General features: G+C 45.9%; 2 protein-coding genes and 1 pseudogene across 2 annotated transcripts in view; 2 read left to right on the top strand and 1 right to left on the bottom strand.

Annotated features, from left to right (window-relative positions):
• Positions 1 to 19,828, top strand: part of LOC104255260 (T cell receptor beta constant 2) — a 45,110-nt gene that overhangs the window by 5,611 nt on the left and 19,671 nt on the right. The gene's annotated exons all lie outside the window — the stretch shown is intronic.
• On the bottom strand, positions 3,720 to 6,846 carry LOC104250370 (trypsin I-P1). The gene is made up of 5 exons (XM_059834567.1): positions 6,807 to 6,846; positions 6,203 to 6,371; positions 5,542 to 5,795; positions 4,611 to 4,747; positions 3,720 to 3,869 (listed from the first exon to the last, which is right to left on the bottom strand). Exons 1-5 carry the CDS (start codon positions 6,844 to 6,846, stop codon positions 3,720 to 3,722), a joined length of 750 nt encoding a protein of 249 aa, XP_059690550.1.
• Positions 10,908 to 13,003, top strand: LOC104255262 (trypsin II-P29-like; annotated as a pseudogene).

Raw genomic sequence — 19,828 nt, 5'->3', positions numbered from 1 at the left:
ACACATATAACATCAGCTGTGCAGGGTTCATACCACCCACTGCTGTGTGTGAGTGTTATTTCCCACTGATCCCAGCCAGCCAACTACTTTCTCACGTTTCAGGCACTCTCACATGGCCCTGCCCAAGCCCAAGGTCGTGCATCTCTTCCTTCCTCAGCATTTCCTCCTCACATGTCTCTGTGCCTGTGCTGCCACCACAGGCAGATTTCCATCGCTGACTCGTTTTTTTCTCATTTCCTCCCCATTTGAAACATTTTTAATACATTCACATTTTCTGTCAGCTACATCTGCTGGTCATTCAGAGACAGATGAGAAACTTGCCCGTAGCTTTTAAACCCACCCTATCCCATCCCATCCCATCCCAAACCAGCCCACCCCTTATCCCTTCTAGATTTTGTGGGGTTTTTTCATGCCCTTCCTCAAATCATTTCACCTTCTGCCTAGCCTCTCGCTTCTTTTCTTTTTCTTTTTTTTTTCCCCTCCTGACAGGGTAGGCCCTTCAAAGTCTCCAGATGCAGTAATCAAAGAGAGAGGATCTGTGACTCTCAGCTGTTTCCAGATGGGAACCACATGCCCCTCCATGCTGTCGTATAAGCAGGTTCAAATAAAGGATATCATGCTGCAGCTGCTAGTGTCTTCAGTGGAAGGGGAAAAGGCAGAGTTTGAGGACAAATTTCAGAATCACTTCAAGAGCTGTGGGAGTATGGGCTATCGCTTGTCCTTTTCAATAGATTTTGCCTCAGTGAATGACTCTGGCATGTATTACTGTGCTAAGATAGGCATTGATTCGGATGCTGAGGAAGCTGAGCACAAACCCCTCTGTACAGAAAGTGATCTGATGGCTGGGGAGATTCTGCCTCTGCTCTCTCTTGGTGTGGTCAGCTGACCATTGCCCACAGAGTTGAGGCTGGGGGTCCCTGCAGAATCAGTTTGGGAGAGTATGGGTTCAACTATAATTTTCCTCACACCATCACAAGATGCAGTCTTCTCTCTCTTTCTGTAGAGAGCAGGGCGGGCAGTGATGAGACGCGGTTATTTCCAAAGGCGAATGAGAGCCTGATTGTCAGGGATCTGTACCAGGTATTGTCTCTGTGGAGAGTCTGCAGAGTGCCCAAGGCCAGCTGCACTTCCTGGAACCATCCAGAACCACTGGAAATGCTGAGGACATTTTGTGGAGGGAAAGAACCTACAGATGTACATGAGGCACTGAAACAGAGCTGATGCTGGAGGGAAAGATGGTAATGCAGCCCCAAACCACCTCAGCAGAGGCACACAGAATTTCTGTGCTGCCTATGTTTGTGCTGATATTGCCAGTACATTGTATGTACATCATAATGCTTTCTCTGTTTCCTTTTTTTGTTAAGCACCACATGATTGAGGAAACTGTTAGGAATCTTTGAGAGGAAGATAACTATTTACAGTTTTCTGGAGACAGACATGAGGAAAACGTCAACATTAAGCAATTAAGAGATTCAAGAGAGACCAGAACATTCTATTCAGCTAGGGATGCCTTTCTCCATATCATGCAGCTCCATAATACCTGCATAGCTATTGCATGCAGCTAATACCCTGTGCATGAAGCCCTTCCCAGTAACACAGACTGCAGTCATCCAAGCACAAATCCAGGTGGCTCCAAGAATGAGGTGTCTCAGAGGTCTATTATATCACAGCTATTTTATCAGGGTAAAGTCTCCCAGTTACAAATATATGCCCACAGAATAAAACAGATCCACGTGTGCTCTCAGACTCCACGGATCAGTTCACACCAGATGTCTGGGGACAGGCTTGCTCACTGATGACCTTATTGATCCTTTAGCAGACTTCATCTTTTGCTGTGTCACTTTTTTCTTTTCCTTCCCTGGTTTTTTTTTCATTTTTATTGCTTTTAAGATGTTTTGCTCACTTCTTCTGCTGTTTATTTTCTCTCAGGAATTCTCCCCCTTTTTTGCTGTGGTATTTAGATTTATCTAGGGTAATTTGAGATCTCCTCAGAAATCTTGTTTATTGGGTTTGTGTGGCAAGGTTTTGGTAGCGGGGGGACTACAGGTGTGGCTTCTGTGCAAAAATGCCAGAAGCTTCCCCCATGACCGATAGAGCCAATGCCAGCTAGCTCCAAGACGGACCCACTGCTGGCCAAGGCCAAGCCAACCAGTGACGGTGGTAGCACCTCTGTGATAACATACTTAAGAAGGGGGAAAAACAACTGCACAACAGCAGTCGGAGAAGAACGGAGTGAGAATACATGAGAGAAACACCTCTGCAGACACCAAGGTCAGAGAAGAAGGGGAGAAGGTGCGCCAGGCACTGGAGCAGAGATTTCCCTGCAGCCCGTGGTGAAGACCATGGTGAGGCAGACTGTCCACCTGCAGCCCATGGATGTCCATGTGGAGCAGATATGCACACTGCAGCCCATGGAGGACCCCATGCCAGAGCAGGTGGATGCCTGAAGGAGGCTGTGACCCCGTGAGCAGCCCACGCTGGAGCAGGCTCCAGCAGGCTCTGCAGATGTCTGTTGCTCTTATTAGACAGCACAAAGGAGGGAACAACTTCGTCAGTGACCTCTTCATGGCACTGTCCACCGCAGGCATTAGTGATGTTCCAGCCATGTAAGAGGGGAGATCCTGTGAGGATATTCCAACAATTTGAAAATCAGTTGTGGCCTATAATCTGGAAAGTGGAATTTCTTCTTCACCCACTGGAGACCTTGACACATCGGGGGGGATAGTGACAGAGGACTGGAACTGTTTCCAGACTACTCTTCTCAACATCCCTGGCTGTCATATTTGACAATGCACTCTGCTTGATGATAGATATATTTCTTCCCCCCCATTTTCATCTTGTCACCTTTTCATCGCATCCTCTCCTCTGTCCTCCAACTTTTTCTTCTCCTTTCCCCTAACATACCAGGCAAAAACGACAACTACCCTCCACTCACAGTAGTCAGGGAGGGAGACAGGGTCAGGGAGTCACAGGTCAGGGACCTGCCCATTGGCAACTTTGGCAGCTTTTTCATGGATTTTCAATTCCAGTGCAAGCTGCAGTTAGGAGGAGTTAAAACCAGAACCCAGGAACATCTCTGTCCTTTTGTCTGTTCCAGGAAAACTAAGCAAGCCCAGCACGACCAGTTAACAGAGCAAAAAGGTATAGACAGCAGCCCCAGTGGCACTGGTACGTGAAGAGAACAAACCCGAGCAAGAGGTTGTTTCCTTCCCCAAGCAGAGCTTTCAGGGAAAGCTAGGAATTAGGGAACTAGGGAACATTCAATCATATTGTTGGGGGTGGGAGTGGGGGCGATGGGGCGCGTTTGTGTTGCTGCCTGCTATTTTATACTGTAGGGAGTATGCTGCCGGTGTGATTCAGTGCACTCTCCCAGCTGTTTTAGGCAGTTTTGTAGCACCTGAGTACATGCTGATAAACAGAAGAGATGTTCTGCTCCAGAAATGGCTGCCTGTAACTGACTGAAAGACTCCTGAAGACACATCTGCGAAATGTTCCAAGATCCTGCTAGTTGAGAGGCACTAAAAATAGTAAATATTTTCCCCAGAGTGGCATTCCCTGCCTCTGTCCTCCGTATCATAGCCTGTGGAAGTACCCAGAGAAACGTTGCACAAAGAACGGGTGCCTGAAAGTCTTTATTTTTTGATAATTTTTGTATGTCGAGTCCAAAACCAGAAGAAAATGATGAGGAGAAAAAGCAGGTCACATAGAACGAGAGTGTCTCAGTTGGCAGACATGGTTGATTTGATCCAGGAGACATAGTTGCAAACCTTAGTGTAAACCCCGGGATAGCCTTTCCGCGCACATCCGATACCCCAGGAAACAATGCCCTGGAGCTGCCCATTGCAGACTACTGGACCGCCGGAATCCCCCTGTGCACATAAAGGACAAGGATATTCAGCAAATGGTATCGGTCTACACGACGAGCCAGAGATCCCAGAAACCAGTGACATTCGAGGGAGCTCCACTGGGCTTTTTCTATATGGAAGTTCTACAAAGGTCATTTCTGATTACCGCTCTATACCTGATGCTACTGTGCCTTACTGTAGCTCCAAGGGCACCATGGCTAAGGATGAGTAAGCTGCCTATTTTTGATGGATGCAGTCCTTGGCAGACACTTAGGATGTGTGTGTCTTAAACATTGTTCTGCCAAATATTTCCATGGAGCTAGGCACATGTAAAATGCGGAGCAATTGTCAGGCGTGTTCATTTTCCAGACTGCCTGGATATTGGCACACTGGCTATTTCATTTTCGGTGAGTCCAAAACTGGCATTTGTGTCCTAAGCTCTAAAGTCACCGTGATTACTGTTGATGCCCTGGTGCAGCACTCCTCCGTTTTCAATAGCATAAGGTGCAGGAGGTGGCGTGGTCTGCTTGTGGAGATTTAGGGCAGAGATCTTCGCTGTCTCAGAAAAGGGACAATGACTAACTGGTAAAAAAACCTAGCCTCACTCAATAAGCCACTTTCACCCTAAGCCTCCGCTGTTGTTCAAAAAAACAGCATTCAGACATGCCAGTGCAGTGAGTACAGCAGATTCTCTAACATGCTGGCCTCTTCTACTGGCAAAAGGGAGGAGAGAAACACATGGGAAAGGAGAAGCAGATGTTTTACCTGGCAGGAGTCCTTTCCTCCTTCCATGAATCCTACACAGATCATGTTCTTGGTAATTTGCCCAGGGTAGGCTCTGCTGCATTCGCTTGAGGAGAGCACAGGAGCCTTCAGGCACTGCAAGGTATCTGGATACGGATCTACAAGAAAATAGGGAGAGATGGTTGATGACATCTCTGAGTTTATTTCAGAACCCGGAGGAGATCTTTCTTAGCAGAAAAGTAATCACTGAACATCCTGTTTCAGCAGTCGTCATTTTTCCTCTGAACATTGATCGCAGCATGGATTCCTTTTGTTTAGATGGAACAGATTCTACTCATGGATCCACCCTTCTATAGTGCAGTCACGTTCATTTTTCCGATACCTAGAAAATCATCAACTGGCAAGTGTGGAGCTAAGAGCTACTCTTGCAGCACATATGCTGGAGAAAACCTGGGCCTCAGGAAAAGTAGCCTCTCCCTTGGTGCAGGTTTAGTTGTCAGTGGATTAGACACCAGTCACCATCCACACCTCTGACCATTGGCGTAAGAGAATGGAGCTCTCCTGTAGTAAGTTCAGATCCACAATCACAGATTTTGATTGTGTCCTCAGAGAACTGACAACTCTATTGACATTAGCTAAATTGCTAGTGCTTGGCACTGTACAGCTGATAGCGCCAGGCTGCAAAATTTATGGCAGTGTGAACATCCTGGTGAATGGCACATGGATGACTTAAGTGATTCCATGCTTGTAACACAGAACAAGAGGAAAGCCCTTATAAAGGCTTGCCTTTAAAGCAGTTAAATGGTTACTGTCCTACACGGACCGATCACTCAAAAAGGCCTATCCCACAGCACTTCTCTGCGCTTTATCCTGTACTGTTTGGAGTTAATTGTGAGGTCTTACAGTGTCTCCCGAGCCCTCATGATGCTGTACATTCCCACAGAGTACTCACTGACACTGCTGAGTGTGTCGCCCCAGCCAGAGATTAGGCATGTGGTGCCTGTGGTCACACAGCTGGTAGGCAGAGGCACGGTTTGGACAGCTCGGTTGAGCTGGGCTGGTACGGCAAGCTTGATGAGCATAATGTCATTGTCCAGTGTTGCGGAGCTGTAGCCAGGGTGGCGGATGACTTTAGCTGAACTAATCAACTGCTGTGTCGATTCTGCGAGTGCCAGGTTATGTTTGCCGAGCTGCACTTGGATGCGACTGGAAAAGAGAAGGAATGGCATATGCTTTACTGCTATCGACAGGTTATGAGGAGCCTCCCCATCACCGTATGCCCTCGCTTCAACATCGCTATCGTAGTAGCTGTTTTCATGCAGGTTATCTTTCTTGTCCTGCAATAAGTCCTGGGGACCCACACCGAGATCTTACTCGCTCCCATTGTCACATTGTCATTTCAGAAAGTGCTCTGCATTCACCGAAACATTTGCAGAAGCTGAAAACCCCTCATGATGCCTCAGCCCAGCTGCCTGGATGAGCCACCCATTCCCTGGTTGTCCCCTGTCAGAACGGAGTCACTTACATATTTGGACCTCACAGCTCAGAATTCCTGCTAGAAGTGAACTGGAAGAAAGAAGCAGGTTATGGAAGAATGTATTTTTTCTACTCACGACTTGTAGCAGTGAGCAGCTGACAGGACCCACTGGCTGTTGATGAGGGAACCTCCACAGAAGTGATACCCAGAATTCAGGGACACCTGATAGGGGACAGAGTTCGCTGCACAGGTGTAGCCTCCCACGATCTTGTCATCATCATCATCAGCATTGATGGGGAGGGCAACTGGGAGACAAGAAGTGGCATATGTCAACATCTGAGCCTCACTGGCAGGCTCTACTTCTGTAAAAACTCACAGCAGCAGTGGTGGGCAAGCACTCGCCCATAATCCAAAAATTTACAGCAGCTCTAGGACTTCCTGGGCCAGAGGTGTTATCTTTATACTTCATAGTCCTTGGGAGAGAGACAGCCTTTTTTTTGAAGCTATGGACACATTTCAGTATTCCTGGGTCAAGAACCCCTATGAAGGCATTCATTCCTCATTTTGTGACCCAGACAATTATGAACAGGCAGCACTCAAAGGAGGTTGCAGTGCTCTGCCTTAAAACTTTTGCAAGTTTAAACTGGACTTCACTTTCCCACGACAGAATACCTTGCAAATTTGCTCAGAAAAAGAGCTTCCTTATAAATTACAAAAACAGAAGTAAAAAATATACTCACCAGCCACACCAATAAAGGCGACAAACAGTATGTGTTTCATGATCTTGACACAGACTCAAGCCCAGACTGGTGGACTGGAAGCGTGAGCTGCTAGAAATACGTTTTTTGGAATGGCCTTATCTCTAGTCCAAGGTTTTCTCCAGACAAAAAGTACACAGTGGAAAATCTGAAGATCCAAATGTGGGCATTAACAGGCACTGGTAGAAAATAACATATCAGTTAATCATAAACCTTTCCCAAGATAGAGAGCTATTTTAAATTATTTCAGAGGGTGGCCTTCAATTTAAAAATACATTTGGGCTTTGGAAGATGTGTAGTTGTTTGCCTGTCTCGTTCTTACACGCAGCACCTGTTGAGAACAACCCTCAAACCCCTTTGAGATTCCTCTGCGCTGACGCTGTCATTCTTAAAAACACGTATTTTTTACCAGATGCTGAATATTGTAGGTAATGTACAGTAATATATACTATGCATTTATTTTGAAAAAATACCGAAACCAAAACCTTTCAGTGTTAAGTTTGTTAAGTTTATTTTAGCAAAATTTTTTTCTTGAGTTGTGTGTGTGTTTTTATCACGCAGAACACAAGTGTTTTCCCAAATAAAATTATTCGAAAGTAATTTCAATAAGTGAGTACAAAAAAACTATTCTGTGCCCCCCACCACCTCCCAAGTTAAAGTGTTCAAATGTGGAAATGCGCACCATATCTCTTTGAAAGCATTTCTCTCACCTAATCTATACGATAATATCGGCCTAGGTACCGAACCACGTTTTTTATTTAGCTTTGGAATGTTCTATAGAGACTCTTTTTTGCCACAGGAGAATTTCAGTATAACATTGATGTTTATGGATGTAACGTATACGAACAAAAATACTGTGAACACAAATAAAGAGATCTTCTGAAATCCTGCTCTGAAAGCACGGTAATTTCTGTCCTGACACTGAATTTGCTAAAGTTTAATGCGTTTGGTGAATAATCATTTTCCAAGCAGCTGCCAACTTCACCATGTTAGCTCCTGAAAGACATGGGATAACCTCAAGCGACTGTAAACAGAAGTCATACGCTTTGAGATGCTGAAATGGCATGGGAGACTAAATAGGAATAATCTTTCTACTCCATTTCTTGATCAGTTTTTTGAGAGCCCTGGAGGACCAGCACACACCGTGGCACTGTCCAGGTGGATATTTTCCTTTATAGTAAAGGACAAGTCCAAGGCCAGGGACTCCTCCAAGGAGCTGCATGACTTGTCTTGGGCTTTAAACTAGTATCAGTGCACAGTTTTCTTACAAACGTGTTTTATCCTGAGAAACAAGTAAGGATTAGGAGCTTCCTGTGGAAAAGGGAAAGATCCCTAACAGGACTAAGCATGGCAAAAATTACCCAAGCTAGCTAATCCCATCATAACTAAGCAGAGCAAGAACAAGTCCTAATCTACAATAGCGTATAATTTGATCTCCCTGTGGATTTATAATTTCTTTGTCCAAAACATGCCATTGGCATAGAGGCAGGCTGTCATCAGATATTTTAAAACAAAATTTTTCCCGAGAGCTAGCTCTAATAACCTATCAGGTAACACCTAGGCTATGAAGGACAGCTTCCTTTTCCTTCTTTTCACAGGGTTTAATATTTGGTTTAGTATCCACCCAAATTTCAGGAAAATCCAGTAATTCAGTGTCTGAATTGGGAAGCTCAACCACACCTGCCTTTATCTTGGTGGGTTTTTTTGTTTTCCCTTGTTACTTATTTAGTCTACTCTGTTCTTTAACGGATCAGTTATTTTTAACAGCAGGAAAGGCATCATGTAGGGCTGGCTGGTAATCCCCTTGAAGAAAAAGGTCTCTCTCTGAGACTCTCTATGCTACTTGCTTAAATCAACAAGAGGACATCACTGACCTCTTCCCAGGCTACTGCCAGAGCGCACAGCAAAAGTCCTGGATCATAGTTCCCGTGGTTCTTGTGTTCCTAAGTCCTTGATGGCAGACATCTAGTGAACATATCTCACCCAAGTCCCTCCCATCCTCCTATCTGCCTCTCAGGGGCCCCTTCTAGAGTCTCCCGTGAATCCCAGAACTCCAGGGTGCGTGCCAGCAGGGCAGCTCATGGAGCAAACTGATGTGAAATGAAGGCAAACGGGGTGTTAGTGATGCACAACTCAGAGGTCATCCAGCAGACAGACTGCTTCAGAACAGCCCTTCATGCCTTTCAGTGAGAGCTGTGAAAGGTGAACAGACTCCTTTGTATCCAGGTGGAAATTGGAAGACCTCCTCCCGCCCCTCCTTCCTTTCTTTAAGATGACGAATCCCTACCCAAAATGTAAATACCCTCTTCTGCTCAATGCTGCTGAACATTCCACAGACCCATTGTAAGGTTTTTTCCCAGGATTTTTCAAAAAATACACTCCAGGGGGCACATCTCCAGCTGCAAACAAGTCTCTCATTCAATGCAGTGATGCTGCAGCAGAATGCTGGTGGCTCCAGGGGCACAGGAAGGAGGAGGACTGGTGAATGGAGGGCAGCTGTGTTAGATATTATCAATGGACAAGCAATAGCAGCTTGCACCTCTAGAAATCCATGTTCCTAGTTCAAGTAATTCAGTCAGCTGTATCATCATCGGACTCAGCTAAAGTAAATACATTTGTCCGGGCTGATGCAAGATCCTGGGAAAGGGAAACCTGGTGAGACCGTGGGCGGACAGACATAAAGCTTCCCAGGAGCAGAGGAGTTTCTGAGGCTAGTCCTTGTACATCTCACAGAGCTTGGTGGTGGAGGGACCATTGATTCTCTCTTCCCAAGCCTCTCCTGCGTGGGAGCAGCTGGTTGTAAGACACCCCATCTGACCTAGGGACATCAAGTCCCTGGTTGCTGGGGGCCAGGAGAGTGTCTGCGGAAGGGTTTTGCATCTTCTGCTCTTTGCATCTGTAATTGATGGTCAGAGACAGGCTCCTGGCTTACGATGTTGCAGTGCAGTGGTCTCCAAAGTGGGGTGCATGCATCCCTGGGGGTGCGCAAGACGATCCACTGGCTATGGGAGGAAAACATTAGAACTTCAGTATTATATGTACATAATTATCAGTCACTAAATATACATATACTGGGGATGCACGCTCAAAAATATTTTACTGATAGGGCTGCGTGATCAAAAATGTTTGGAGACCACTGTTCCAGTGGTTTCAAGAGATACCTTACATGTTCTTTCTTACATTCTTGTATAACATCAGCCTCCAACTCTGCAGAGTCTTCATGTTCACAGAATCACAGAATCACTAAGGTTGGAAAGGACCTGTAAGATCATCAAGTCCAACCATCAACAAAAAACACCACCACCATTCCCATTAAGCCATGTCCCACAATGCCACGTCCACACGTTCCTTTAATACCTCCAGGGAGGGTGACTCCACCACTTCACAGGGCAGTTTATTCCAGTGTGTCACCACTCTCTCAGTAAAGGAATTTTTCCTAATATCCAGTCTGAAGCTCCCCTGGTGCAACTTGAGGCTATTTCCTCTTGTCCTGTCACTCATCACTTGGGAGAAGAGGCCAACACCCACCTCTCTGCAACCCCCTTTCTGGTAATTGTAGAGAGCGATAAGGTCTCCCCTCAGCCTCCTCTTCTCCAGGCTGAACAACCCCAGTTCCCTCAGCCGCTCTTCATAAGACTTGTGCTCTCTGATGTTCTCTCTGATTTCTTCACTACCAGGGCTTCCTTCCTCTCTCACTCACCCCCGGCTTCCCCCCAGCAATTAAAATTCTGCTGACACTCTCAACTGCATTTGCCATTTTGCATTTCTCAACCTACGCAAATGTGCACCATGTTCTTTCCACCATGACACAGCTGTTGCATCCTGTTCCAAAGGTGCCGTGGAAGTGAAGGTGCCACTGTGAGGGCTGCACATATTTCATTTGTGAAGTTCTTTGGCAGCTTCTGCTCTTTCATTCTCTTCCTGACTCAGGGTGGTAAAGACAAAGCCTCATGTTTCAAAGCAGCACAGAAAGAACTCAAGAGGATATTTCAGGAATTGCTGTGAAGCCTTCTGAAGTTTCAAACTCTTTTGGCTCTTGCTAATTCCTCTGTAGCTCATTGGCTGCTGCTGCACTTTAAGAGAATGGATTCAGACATGGTGCTGTGAAACTCATTCCTCTTTCTCTCAGTTGCTTTTCCTGGGGATGCTGACGATGACAAGATTGTGGGAGGCTACAATTGCCCAGAGCATTCAGTTCCCTGCCAGTGTCCTTGAATGTTGGGTATCACTTTTGTGGCGGTTCACTCATCAACAACCAGTGGGTCCTGCCAGCTGCTCACTGCTAGAAATTGTAAGTATGGATTGGGTTGTGTATCTGGATTCTAGTCAAATCTTGCAAAGCCACCAGGTTTGGAATATGGTGCCTAGCAAAAGAAGAGAATCCAAGGTGGCAATGCATGGTATATCTGAAACCAAAGGAGAAACGCTACCCTCTGTCTCACTGCGTTACATGATCTTTCCAATATTCCTGCACTCCTGGCATCCTTTTCTGTACAACCTAAGATGTCTTTCTGTGCACATTTGCATGTCCATGTGGCTTACCATTACTATTTTGTGCCTTTTCATTCCTTCAAAGTTTCTCCATGGATCTTTATTGTCCTGAATTTAGGGGCATACCTCCGCAGAGAGAGCACAGATCAAGGATCATGCTCCTCTGCAATAGGAAACATAGTCTTCCTTCCCTAAGCATTGCTCTAGGAGTCTGAAGTGATCCATCTATGCTCGCACCATTGGCACAGTTGCCAGCTGGATGGCACTGAACAGGATGCCCAACTAGCAAGGCTCTCCAGACTTTGCCTTTCATGAAATCGTAAAGCTCCTAGAGCTCCGTGGCACATACACCTTTGATTAGGGCAACACTCCCTTACTCTATTCCAAGTGTCTGCCAGTCCCCATGTGGCACCAAGTTGTTCTACCCATGGTTAACTGCTGCTCTTCTCTGCTGGTAGTTTTGCAGCCATATACAAGTGAGGATGGGAGAGTACAACACTGATGTGAGGGAAGACAGTGAACTAGTCAGGAATGCCACATTAATCATTCACCATCCTAGATATGATTCAAGAAGCCTTGATAATGACATTATGTTGATCAAGCTGGCAACCACCATGGTCCACAGTGCTGACATTCAACCCACAGCTCTGCCCAGCTCCTGTGCCAAGGAGGGTCCCGAGGGTCTTCTTCAAGATGAGGAAACACACCAAGCAGTCACTGTGAGTATCAGTGCATGTGGCATGTACCTGGTCACACTTCTCCTGCTCTACCGCCAGGTTCATGAGTTCCATGTGCATCATTTCACTCCTGCTTTGCAGCCTTTCCGTGTTCTGCCTGCAAGTTCCCCAAACTATTTTGTGCCTTTGTGCCAAACTGTCCTGCCAGCGTGCCTCAATCAACAGTGCCCTTCTCATTTGCTCATGCAGGTCAAGGGTCAAGGGTAGCCCTGCTTTGCTGAATGGCTCTTGCATATAGGTCTACAGGTCCTTCTGTTCACTGACGGTGCTGAGTCCCAAGATGAAACCTAATTTTCACTGCTGTCCCAGCAGCCAATTTCCCTAAGGCTCTCTGACGACTGAGAGGTCCAGTTCTGAGCATGCAAAGGTGCCAAGAGGCTTACCCAGGCCAGATCACCAGCAACATGATCTGTGTGGGATTCCTGGATGGTGGGAAAGACTCATGCCAGGTAAGCATTGATGTCTGCACAGAGCCCTGGGTGCCTCAGGGTGCACAGTATATGCCAGAGCTTGGCAGAGTGCTTAGGCCTCCTCATCTCCAGGTTTTCTGTTATGACACAGCATCCTTCCAGCAGGCTTTCGATACAGGGTGGACTTTAGCCAAACTGGCAGGTCCAGCCACATCTGCTGAACACTGAGTGCAGTGGCAGTGAATTGTTGGGGGGTGGGGGAGGTCAGCAGATAAGGGGTGCTGTCTTCCTGTGCTCCCATATCAGGACTTGCTGCACTTCACTTTGCATTCCCTGGATTCTTTGTGGTGAGATCAGCTTATGCTTCTAAATTTTTCTCTCCAGGGTTACCCAGGTGGCCCAGCTGTATGCATTGGAAAACTCCAGGGAATCGTGTCACGGGTAACTGGGTGTGGTCTGAAAGGTTATCCCAGTGTCTACACCAATTGCATTGGTCTGCAATTGCGTTGATTGAATCAAAGAAACCATCGCAGCCTACTGATATGTTGATGACTGCCTGGCTCCTTGGCCACTACCCTCCTGCCCTATCGCTCCTCTTCAGATGATAATAGCCCAAATAAAAGTCTCGCTTAAAGAGTCTTACAGATATTTGCTCTGGGGACTGATGACCACCATACACAAGTGGGATTCCCTGCAGCCTTACCTCAGCTCCTTCCTGAACCTTCCCTCCAGTGCTGGTTTAGGTGTGTGTGCTGGGAGCAGTGCCCTGGAGCTGCTGGGGTAGCAGGCAAGGGGATAGGGAACTGTGCAACTATCACAAGGAAGTCTTCTGAGCCAGGTACCTCCTTTTCTTTACTCCTGGCCCTCTTACTGAGAAAGAGAAGAGAGGGAGCAGGCCCCCAGGGAGGAGCTTCCTACAGCAGTGGAGCTGCTCCTGTTAATAGTGAAGTTATAATTTCACTGGTACTGTGACAGCTTTGATGGTGGTCATTAATGCTATGGTGGTGGGTCAAAGAGTGATCAGAAACCACAGGCACAGAGAACCAGGCCGGGGGGACAACAGCTCTGACCAGTGAGCATCAGCTTTCCCCTTCACTTCCTCAGGGACATCTGAAGCAGTTCGACTGGGTCCACCAGAATCTAGCAGGTAACAAAGACTAGCTGGTAGGGAAAGGAAAACAATATCAAGGAGGTGGGGGAAAGGCCCATGACCTCACAGCAGTGTAAAGCATGGAAGAAGATCGGTTAAGAAAGGAAGGATGGGGGGTGGAAGGGAGGGGAGGGGCAGTGCTAGCTGCATATTTCTGTTTACCCTGCTGCTATTCTGGTTTTTATTAAGTTCTCTTTTGGGGAAGAAGGAAAGTTATGCCTTCTTTCAGAGTGCCTGAGCTCAGGAACAAAGTAAGGAGAGACCATGGTCCTGGGGAGAAGGGTAGGAAACTCATGATCTCACATGGAGCCAGAAGTGGATATACAGCCTCAGCCTTTGAGGTGGGAAACAGACTGTGTCCCAGGAACCTTCAGTGAATGGCTGGACCAGAAAGGAAAGGAAGGGCCCTGCAAGGACATAGCAGATGGGGGACATCAGATTTTGAAGTATTTATTTAATCCACCTCATCCAGCATGTGATCTAGAGGGTAGCCAGAAAAACCTCCCCTGAAGGGTCTGTGCACCCCAAGCCTGGCCTCTACTGGGTAATTTTAACATCTCCAAACCTAGAAACTGCCTCTTTGCTGTGAGAATATGGGACGGAGAGTTTGGGAAAGAAAAGGGAGGCCAAATAGGGACTGGAAAAAGTGTAAAGGTGGTGAGGTGGAAAGTCAGGTGGTCTGAAAAAGCTGGGGAAGGAGTTTAGAGGTGGCAGCCAGTGAGGCTGGCACAGTGAAATAGAGTGGATGAGGAAGGGGAAATTACACCAGGCAAGCAGACACAGCTGGATTAGAAATGGAATTAGAATGGACTGGTTGGGGATGAGAGGTGTGAAAGGAGCAGCACAGGTCTGACTGGGCAAGGTATCTGGGATGACAAGCCTGAGGAGGAAGGATTTCTCTAAGAATTGTCTGCAAACTAGAGAAACGTTTTGTACCAGTGTAGGCTACTGAAAGAAACTGGCCTGCGATGCCTTAAATCCGGTAAGGCTAAAGAGCCATCTGATGGTAACTGCACACAGTCACCATTGACCTGGACACAGTCCTAGTCCTGGCTTTAAGTACTAAACCTATATGTAGCTCTGAAAATGGGCTGCCAGTGCCTTCCTTGTTCCAATGGTCATTTTTCTCTGTCATTCAGTCCGGGAAAGCCAATCTTTGCTTGATGCTCTATTTCATAACATTAGTTTCCAAATCCAACCCGAACCTCTGCCAAGACAGTTCTTATTGTTTCCAACTTTTGTTAAACACTCTTCAGCAGGAAGCCTTTTGTTGTTCCTTTGGTTCTTTCCATGTAGGCAGGGTTCCTCAGCCCTTCCCTCATTGTCACATCTCTTCTATGGTCTCTTTTTCCCTTAAGGAGGAGATCTCACTGCTTTCCCTGAGGGTCACTGTTAGGCTGGGCTGAATCCGGTACCCTGACAGAGGGGAGACTGCCACAGCTCCATGCCTCTTGACCCAGCCAGTAGCAAGGCTCAGAATGTATTTCTGGTAGACGTCCATATATACAATGCGTATATACACATATACACACCTGACCACACAGATCAATGCAGACAGATGCACCCACCACTCACACAAACAGAAACAGCACCAATGGCCTCATCTTGTGTCCCTCTCTGTCTGAACTGGATGAAGGTTCAATAGTGGGAAATATATGTATACATATGTACAATGTTCATCCTTTCCATAGCTGTCCTTAGGCACTGAGTCTGCCCAGTAGCTGCCCTGGATCCCAGTCACCACATTTGCCGGCACCTGGACCTATAAGCCCCCAAGTCCTGCAGCCCCACTCCAATTGCTGGTACGCGCAAACACGCTCACTCACCACACACCCCTCTCCAGTCTGGGACTCCCCTGCTCCCTCTGGTTGCCACCTCCCAGTGGTCTTGCCATAAGAGACATACACACCTGGAACCCAGGTGACTTCACTTACTTGGCAGCTAGTCTGGCTTCATGTTCACTAGCAATCACACACACTCACACACCCTCCCTTGCCCCAGCTGCTGGCATAATGAACACATGGCCACTCTTACCTGTGGCCCTGCTCCAGTTTCTGGCACTTAAGTTCACTCACTCTTGTCTCTCCAGTTGCTGGTACCTGTGGTCTAAGTCCAGTTCCTAGCACTTAGAACTCCATACACAAAACACATGCACACAGAATTTACAGTCCCTCCCTCAGGGAAATACTTAGAAATGGAATTTAGTAAGACATGGATACACTGATCTAAGCAGGCACAAGGCATAGCCAGCCAAGCATACTCACCAGTAACCTATTTACCTGTGACCGACCCCTTTTACAACTTTATTCGTCTATTTTCTTACATCTATTCTTCCCCAAATCCAGTAGTTCAGGTACTGATTTGGGAAGCTCAATCATACCTGCCTTTATCTTGGTACTTTTTTGTTTTCCCTTGTTTCTTCTTTAATCTTAAAAGAAAATAAACTGAAAGAATTAGACGTTTTGAACTGAAAAACAAAAGGGTTGACAAACTAGCTACTCTTCAGACGGCAGCAACATGTTACACAATTCCTGAGAGACAAACGAGAAGTCCTGAGCTACATCTTCCAGATACTTTCTTCTTTTGGAGAGTGTGCAATCATTTTTTGTTTCCTGAGACAGAAAAGTTACTCTGAATAAAAATCTTCATCCTGGGATGAGTAATAAATTCTAATGCATGTGACTAGAGAAGAATGTGCAGCCCAGCTGCACTGAAATGATTTTGCCTTCTCTCAGAGTTCTTTCACAGCATAATCTTAGAATTAATTCTCACAGTCTCCATAATCTGTTTTATTTCCCATCAAGTCTCTGAAATAGTTTCTCCCTCCAGGACTTGAGGTCTGATTACCAGTAGAAACAAGGGTTTTTAACAGGGCTGGCATGACAGACAATAATCAAAGTAAAAATCCTGTAGTGTCTCCATGCACAGGACATGTAGGAGACATTTTAGGACATTCATCAAAGCAGCAATGTCCCATGGAACTGTCTCAACACGGCCCATGAAAGTGTCTCAAGGTGTTCCATCCTAGCAGTAAAGTGAAAGGACAAAATGTCAATAAATTCAGATGGAGAACAAGCAAAATCAAGACTTCCATGAAAGATAAAAAAGAAGAATAGGTTGTAGGGAGTAAATACTAAAAATATGCATCAAAGGATAATCTGTGTCAAAACCATAAAAGAATATAAAGGCATATTAAATTTGATCAAACTAATTTGCTAACTGCTGTATTGACATTGAAAGCAGCACAAAAATTCAAAGAAAAATGTAAAAGATGTGGAAGATAATTAAAAAAAATGTTCTGTATTGTTTACGATTCCTTGACAAATCACTGAAACTGTAATACATCCCACACAGGGCTCAGCCTTGCTGGAGCACAGGTAAGGAATAATTTCCCCTGAGAAAACCTGCAGTGGCAAGAACTGGCAAGAACTGGGACTGAACAGGAGCCATGGTCAAAACCCTACTTCTCATATGCTAAGTGTTCATGACACTAGAGATCATACAAAACTTTTATACATCATATAGACTATATTTTCTTTCCAGTCTGGGAAGAAGCTATAGCTTTTCAGCTAATTTCTGTTACCTCCTTAAAAAAGCAGGATTAAAAAAGTGAGACAGGGAACATTCACTACCAAAATTTTTGAGATTCACACTGCTCTGAATCCTGGTATGACCCTAGGAACTCAGCCTTAGGCTCGGAGAAAGTATGATATTGCCAGGCTCACAGAGAGAACATGCCTTTTCTACAAGCATATAAAGTTCAAGGCAAGATAGGACTCTGTCTAGAGCTTCAGGCAAATATGGGATGGGGCTATCAACAAAGCAGGAAGAAAAAGAGAAAACCTCAGTAATATGGCTTATTGTTTGGAAGATGCATTGTCAGGATTACTGAAGAAGAGTATTGAAACTAAATAGGTATATTTCATTCAAAGTACTAGCGAGAAAAGAATCATCTACAATAATATAAGTTTTATGAATCTTATATACTCAGAAAAGAATAGAGAGTGGTACAGATTAAGACAAGACTAACTAGGACGTACTTGGCAGACTAGAAAAAACAGACTGTTCATGAGGCTAATGTCTAACCACAGGTTCTGCTATCAGAAAAAAAGTCTGGCAGAGGTGCCTTGCTTTTTATAATTAGGAAGCGAATTAGAGCTCCCAGGAAGATTAAACTGCAGGGAGTATGCTTCCCTGACTGGAAAACTGAAGAAATTAAGATGTGATTAAACACGATTTTTGTGCCTTTGCTATCTTGGTCTATCATCTTTGGCTCTAACATAAATTCTGAGTTGTGAGGTATAATCTTTCAAGTATTAAGAAAGTCTCTCCAGAATGAAACAATATATGCTTACATTTACTGGAATGAACCCTTCTGGAAGAACGACCCAAGTTATATCCACAGGTGTAAATGAGTCAAAAAATCATTTATGAGGCCAATATTCCCAGGTTCATGGCTGACAGATCCAATACCCAGACATGTACAATGATGGAATGACAGACAGTACAACATTCAGCCAACAACATACTGGTCTGCAAGCAATCACACATTTTTGTCAGGAGCTCAGAACACTGCCCATCTTGCGGAAAGGCTGAAGCAAAACTTACAGCCACACGAATACTTAGGTTTGCTTTTAATGGCTCCCCGAAAAGGCTACCAAAGTTGGACTGTCCCGTTCCTTCTCTCTTCTCTGTCCAAGCTTGATGGCAAAATCAGAAAAAGGAGAGGGGCATCAGTCTCTCTAGCCTCTTCTCTCTTAACTCACAATGAGCAGCAACACACTGTTCTGGGACAGCTGATGGGCCATGCTAACTGTTTTGCTTGCTCTTTTACCTGGTGAGAGACAACAGATCTATCTGCAGCACGGCTCTCATCCAGTCCATGCAGGGCTGGTGTGAGGTAAAGGACCCTTTTTAGACATCAGCTGTACTACTTCTCTTCCCTTTCTCTTTTTCTCTCTCACTCACGCAGGTGCTGGAGTTGGAAACCTCATCATACAGTGGTCAGAAGAAACCCTTAAGAGCGCTGGAGAGACTGTGGACATCTTCTGCTACCAGAATTATACCACACTTGCCTATATGTTCTGGTACCAGCAGCCTCCAAGAAAGAGTCTGAAGTTATTAGCCAGTACTTCTACATGGATGCAGAACTCTGATGAGGAAGGTTACAGTGAGGCCAAGTTTGAGATAAGCAGAGACAGTAATGATCACTCTATGATGATGACGATCAAGAATGTGACATCCAAGGATGCAGCCACATATTTCTGCGCTGTGAGTGATCAAAAAGTACAGTGAGGGGGTTGAGCACTAAGATAAAATCCCTGCCTTGCCTGAGTGAGAGATGGAGTCTCTGAAAAATGTGAGTGAGACAGATTGGAGAGGGGCAGAGGAAGAGCAGAAGAAAGAAAAGGAAGAAGTGGGGGAATAGAGCCAGGACTTTTTGGAGGGAAGAGGGACAGACAAAGCAGTGCAGCAGCATCTAGCTCAAAGACAAGAAGCCTTCAGGAATACAAACACATAGATCAGCATTAAGAAATGAGGCACTGCTGATGTGGTTACTGAAAGGCAGCAGATACTTCTTAGGATTGCTGCTATGGAAGCACAGCCATGTTCTGGGCCACTAGTTTCCCATGGACCCCACCACAGCACCAAGAAAAGAGTACAAAGCAGAAGGAGAATTCAAGGTTCTTCCACATACTGATGATCCACCCAAAGACAGAGGTGCCCAATGAGAGATTGATTGGTATGGGAGGAGAGCCCAGCATCTGATTATGGACATCGGAGGATGGCACAGGTGGGAGGAAACATACCCAGGGGACCAGCCATACCTTCCATTGCGGAAGCGACAGCCCCTTGGCAGCTTTACAAGCAACAGTGTGCCCTGCAGCACTTTCATTTACCTGCTCCACACACTGCTTAATTGCAGGATCCCTCTCTTCCTTGCCACAAAAATGCATACAGTTCTGAAGCTGGACCAACGCATCTGTTTATGGCAAAACCTCATGGGCAGAGAAAGGAAACCACAAAAAGCTGCCATCACCTGGTGCTCCCCTTGTGTGGCACAGCCGAAGGCAGAAATTTCCTCCTATTGTGCCTCTGTCTTCATTGCTTGTAGAGATCAGCTTTTGATGAACCAATTGCTCTTCTGTGATGGGCCTGGGAAAAGCGAGGGCAGGGTATTATTAGGGCTCCCCATTCTACCATTGCCTGTCTGTG

The sequence above is a fragment of the Gavia stellata genome, chromosome 1 (genome assembly GCF_030936135.1).
Source record: "Gavia stellata isolate bGavSte3 chromosome 1, bGavSte3.hap2, whole genome shotgun sequence".
In the NCBI taxonomy this organism is placed as follows: domain Eukaryota; kingdom Metazoa; phylum Chordata; class Aves; order Gaviiformes; family Gaviidae; genus Gavia; species Gavia stellata.
The sequence above is the reverse complement of the archived record's forward strand: the minus strand, read 5'-3'. Positions and strand labels throughout refer to the sequence as shown.

Coding starts and splice junctions, on each gene's coding strand:
- LOC104250370 (XM_059834567.1), bottom strand. CDS start 6,846: ATGAAACACATACTGTTTGTCGCCTTTATTGGTGTGGCTG. Junction 5,796..6,202: donor GCTGCTCACTGCTACAAGTC/GTGAGTAGAAAA, acceptor TCTCTTTTCCAG/TCGCATCCAAGTGCAGCTCG. Junction 3,870..4,610: donor GAGGAAAGGACTCCTGCCAG/GTAAAACATCTG, acceptor TTATGTGCACAG/GGGGATTCCGGCGGTCCAGT.